The sequence below is a fragment of the Neovison vison genome, chromosome X (genome assembly GCF_020171115.1).
Source record: "Neovison vison isolate M4711 chromosome X, ASM_NN_V1, whole genome shotgun sequence".
Lineage (NCBI taxonomy): Eukaryota > Metazoa > Chordata > Mammalia > Carnivora > Mustelidae > Neogale > Neogale vison.
In genome coordinates, this window is record NC_058105.1 from 130,779,035 (window position 1) to 130,783,850 (window position 4,816).

At 63.8% G+C, this 4,816-nt stretch overlaps 1 protein-coding gene across 1 annotated transcript; it reads left to right on the top strand.

The window, feature by feature from the left end:
* The first annotated feature begins 1,496 nt into the window (after positions 1 to 1,496).
* P2RY8 (P2Y receptor family member 8) lies at positions 1,497 to 2,579 on the top strand. Its single transcript, XM_044234934.1, has one exon. It carries the CDS (start codon positions 1,503 to 1,505, stop codon positions 2,577 to 2,579), a length of 1,077 nt encoding a protein of 358 aa, XP_044090869.1. The 5' UTR covers positions 1,497 to 1,502.
* Positions 2,580 to 4,816: the final 2,237 nt, after the last annotated feature.

Genomic DNA, 4,816 nt, shown 5'->3' on the forward strand with positions numbered 1-4,816 from the left:
GCAAGGCAGAGGGGGCAGGCTGGAGACTCAGGAGAGACCTGACCCCGCAGAAGCAGAAACCTCAGCGTTTCCTTTTTCAGGCCTTCCCCTGATTAGACAAGGCCCACCGCAGGACAGAGCATCATGTCTTCACTTCAAGGCAGCTGCTTGGCTCCAGAGCCGCACCTCGGAAACCCCTTCGCAGACACCCTCGCATGCACGCCCCGCTGGATAAGTGGGGACCCATGGCACAAACAACCTGTACCTCCCGCAGCCAGACCTCCGCCCCCGGCAGCCCTGCCTGATCGGCCCCAGGTTACAGACAGGGCACAGACGGGGCCTGACCGGGGTCCCCTGGCCCTGGACCACAGTAAAGAAACCAAATCCCTTTTTTCGGAAAACTTGGATAAGCAAAATGCCCGGAGTTTGCCATGTCCTCCCCTCTTGGTGTATATTCTGATGGTTACGGACCCCACCCCCACCCCCAGCCCATAGCCCGGGGAAAGGCACAGGACCTGAGTTGAGAAATCAAGAGAACAAAGCAGAGGTAAGACGCAGATGGTAAGGTGGACACCAGTCAGGTACTCTGTCTACCCCAGCCAGACAGGGCTGCCCCCCTGGGCATCTGGCTTCCTGGACCTAGGAGGGCGCTGGGGTTTTGAAACCACACCGAGGCGTCTGTGTCTGGTCGCGGGGACAGGTGCATACGTGCTGTATCTTGAAACAAGCGTGTGGGTGTATGACCTTGAAGCCGAGATGTGAAACAGCTGTGTGGCAGGTGGGCACATGATTCCCTCCACCCGTGGCCATGCCCTTGGATGGGGAGCGGGGGCTGTGGGGCCTTTGGTGAGGGAGCAGGGGATTTCCTGCTTGGTCTGCGTCGAGCCCTCCCAGGGTCCTCATCAGAGCCTCCAAAGTTTCATCCCCTCGGCAATGCACACCCCAAGATTAGGGCCTCAGATGCAGGTGAGCGGACCCGGGGTGTCCAAGCGCGAAACAGAAGAAAGCAAGAGGCCAGGAACAGGTGACCTGGGCGGAGATGCTGGGACATTTGTGGTTGACGACACAGCGCCCTCGTGAGGCGAGGTAGAGCACTAGCGAGAGTCAGGAGGGCCTGGGGTCGCCTCCTCCACCTTGCAGGGGTCCCCGAGAAACTTGCGTGGCTGGAAGCCCCGGGTTTGCGCCTCCGTAAGTCTGTAACCCCCCAACCGTGGGGCGCACCTCCTCTCGCGTCCTCCTGGCCCCAACGATGAAGCCGCTGCGCCGTAGCTTGCAGCACGCTCCCTGCGCGTCCCAGTAGCAGGATGGGAGGGACTGTCCAAGCCCTGCGCCTTTGCAGGATGTAGCGCACATCCGCTCAGCTCCGTGACCCAGGGGGACCACGGCCGGTGCGCACAAGGGTGCGGGACTGCTGGGGAGGCCAGAGAGGGGGGCCCGCAGGAAGTCCCGCCCTGCTCCCCTCCTCACCCGAGCGCCCCTTGCCTTCCAGACCCGCGCGCGAGCGCGGGAGCAGCCGCGCCAGGATGGATATGAACATGACCCGGCCGGACAACGCCACCATCGTGATGCTGCGCGACCCGACCATCGCGGTGGTCCTGCCCGTCGTGTACTCGCTGGTGGCGCTGGTCAGCATCCCGGGCAACCTCTTCTCCCTGTGGGTCCTGTGCTGCCACATCGGGCCCAAGTCCCCGTCGGTCATCTTCATGATCAACCTGAGCGTCACGGACCTGATGCTGGCCAGCGTGCTCCCTTTCCAGATCTACTACCACTGCAACGGGAACCACTGGGTGTTCGGGGAGCTGCTGTGCAACGTGGTCACCGTGGCCTTCTACGCCAACATGTACTCGTCCATCCTCACCATGACGTGCATCAGCGTGGAGCGCTTTCTGGGCGTCGTGTACCCGCTGGCCTCGGCGCGCTGGCGCCGGCGCCGCTACGCCGTGGCCGCCTGCGCCTGCGTCTGGCTGCTGCTGCTGGCCGCGCTGTCCCCGCTGGCGCGCACCGACCTCACCTACACCGTGGAGGCGCTGGGCATCGTCACCTGCTTCGACGTGCTCAAGTCCACCATGCTGCCCAGCGTGGCCATGTGGGCCATCTTCCTCTTCACGCTGTTCATTGTGCTGTTCTTCATCCCCTTCGTGGTCACCGTGGCCTGCTACACGGCCACCATCCTGACGCTGCTGCGCGCCTCGGACCCGCACGGCCGCGGCCAGCGGCGCCGCGCCGTGAGCCTGGCCGTCGTGGTGCTGCTGGCCTTCGTCACCTGCTTCGCGCCCAACAACTTCGTCCTGCTGGTGCACATGGTCAGCCGCCTGTTCCTGGGCCGCAGCTACTACCACGTGTACAAGCTCACGCTCTGCCTCAGCTGCGTGAACAACTGCCTGGACCCCTTCGTGTACTATTTCGCGTCCCGCGAGTTCCAGCTGCGGCTGCGGCGCTATCTGGGCTACGGGCGGCTGCAGGCCTGCGGCCGGGACGCGCGCAGGGATCCCCTGTTCTCTGCCCGGACGCTGTCGGCGCGCTCCATGTCCAGCGGCCACGGCGACGGGCTGGACGGCCCCAGCCGGCCCTGCCTGCAGAGGCAGGAGAGCGTGTTCTGAGCCCCGCACCGCCAGAGTGGGGGCGGGAGGACGGCTGGGGACGGAGGGGACGGCCCTTCCCTGCTGGCCTTCCTGCTGCTCCTACTGCCACGTCCGCCACGGTGCACACGGAGAGGGTCCCCAGATGGACCTGCGGCTCCTATGACGCATCCGCCCGGTGCGTACAGAGAGGGTCCCCAAGTGCGCTTGAGTCTGGTGTCCCAACACGGCCGCAGAGCAACAAGACGGAACACCCCGCGGTGTAACAGGACAGGACACAGCGGGCCAGGCCGGCTGGCCCTGCTCCCTGAGGATGACGACCCAACCTGACCGGACATCTAGCCAGCCCAGCTGAGACCCCATCGACCCCCTACATCCGCCTGCCTTGTTCTCTGTGCCTCCTGCTCCGGGACGCTGGGGACACACGCTGCTCCCCAGCACCCCGTGTCACCCGGTCCCCACAGGAGCAACCGTTGCACGGCTTCCAAAGCGTTTGTTCACTCTGCTTCCTCCAGCTGCACAATCTATAAAAATGTCACAAGTCACAAGGTCCAGACGGGGAGGACATCCGTCCCAAAGGTGTGGGTCAGGTCGCCCACGTGGGAGGAGGGTCTCCGGGCCCATGAGACGCTGCTGAGACTGAGCACTGTGAAGGACGATGGCCATCCGCACCTTCTGCCGGGCTCCTGCACATGGTTCCAAGTCCAGCTGGCCCCGAGGTGCCCTCTGGCTCGTTCTCGGCCTCCTGCTCCCAGCCGAGAGCCCCTGAGTCATAAGCAAGGCCTCCCAGCATGTGAGGTGGGCTTGCGCACCTACCCTGACCCATGGGACCCTCTGGGACCCGGACACCCTGCAAGACCACGGACTGCAGAAGTCTGGGGAAGGATCAGCGCCCGAGGCCCCTTTGTGCCTGCCGGCCGCCTCCACATATAAACGGGAGGCATCCTTGTTTCTTCCTGAGCCCAGGGCACATCTGGGCCAGCCCCGACATGTGTGCTGCTTTGGGAAGACAAGGAACCCCATCCACGGGGGGTCTGGGGTGCCAAAACAGTGGGTTTCCAGGGGCTCGGGATTTGCCGGAAACAGCAAAGTTGGGTACTTTCTTTAGCAAAAATGGCATGCACGGCCCGGACTCCGGGACCTCTGGGGAGGAGCGGGTGCATAACAGACAGTGTCCCCACGGCACGTTCCAAGTACAGATGGACAGTGATAGCAGCCGTCCAGGGGCCCCTGGGGGGAGGGGGAGCCTGTTCCTGGTGTCACTGCTTTGCGAGGAAAACAGACACAGCTGTCCTCGAGCGAACAGTGACCCCAAGCCCGTGTCCACCCAGGACCTCAGAATGTGACTTGCTGGGTCAGGGGGACCCTCCATCCAATGACCTGTGTCCTTGTAAGAGACAGAAGAGGAGACAGATGCAGAGGAGAAAGCACGTGAGGACGGAGGCAGAGATGGGCGGGATGTGGCCACCCGCCCAGGCACGCCGGGAGCCCCAGAAGCTGCAAGAAGCATGAAGGACCCTGCCCCGGAGCCTCAGGAGGGAGCCCAGCCCTGCTCCTCCTGGATCTCAGCAGCCCTGCCTCGCCTGGATCTCAGACTGGTCTCCAGAGCTGGGAGGGGATAAATCCCGGTGGTTTTAAGTCTCCGGTTTGGGATGGCCTCCCCAGGACGCAGCATCGGGGTCACTCTGAATTTGCAACTTGGGTCATGGGACCCAATCCCTTGGCGTGCAGGGCTCTGGGGACCCCTCAGACCCCTCTGCCCTCGTGACGTCATGGAGCCGCCCCGAGAGTCCCCAACACACGGCTCCAGAGATTTCCAACACCGCCAATGCCTTTCTGCACACCGTCTGCAGATTTTTAGTTATGGAACGGGCCTGCCAGGCGGACGGGGCTGGTGCTGCCATCTCCGGGGCCCCAAAGCCAGAGGCTCCCCAAGGCGGCTTGCAGAGAGAAGGCCTGAGTCCCAGCGGGCACTCCTCACCCACGGGCTCCTCAGTCCTCCGGACCCCGTGGCCGAGAGGTGACTTCTCCCCTCTTCCGCGTACATACACAGTGACGTCCACGCCTGGAACCTGAAAACGACGGGAGGTGGGGGGACCCTTCACAGAGACACCTGTCCCGGGAGTAACTCCTCGGTTCCAGCTGCCCGTTATGTGCCGTGCACCCCAGAGGTTAGTGTATACAGTGGGGACCCCAACACCAGCCTCTGGAGGCTCCAGTCCCCCTCCCTCCCTGGGCGCGGTCTTAGAACGAAACCC

What these genes read in the sequence shown, in the direction of transcription:
- P2RY8 (XM_044234934.1), top strand. Translation starts at nt 1,503, where the DNA reads ATGGATATGAACATGACCCGGCCGGACAACGCCACCATCGTGATGCTG.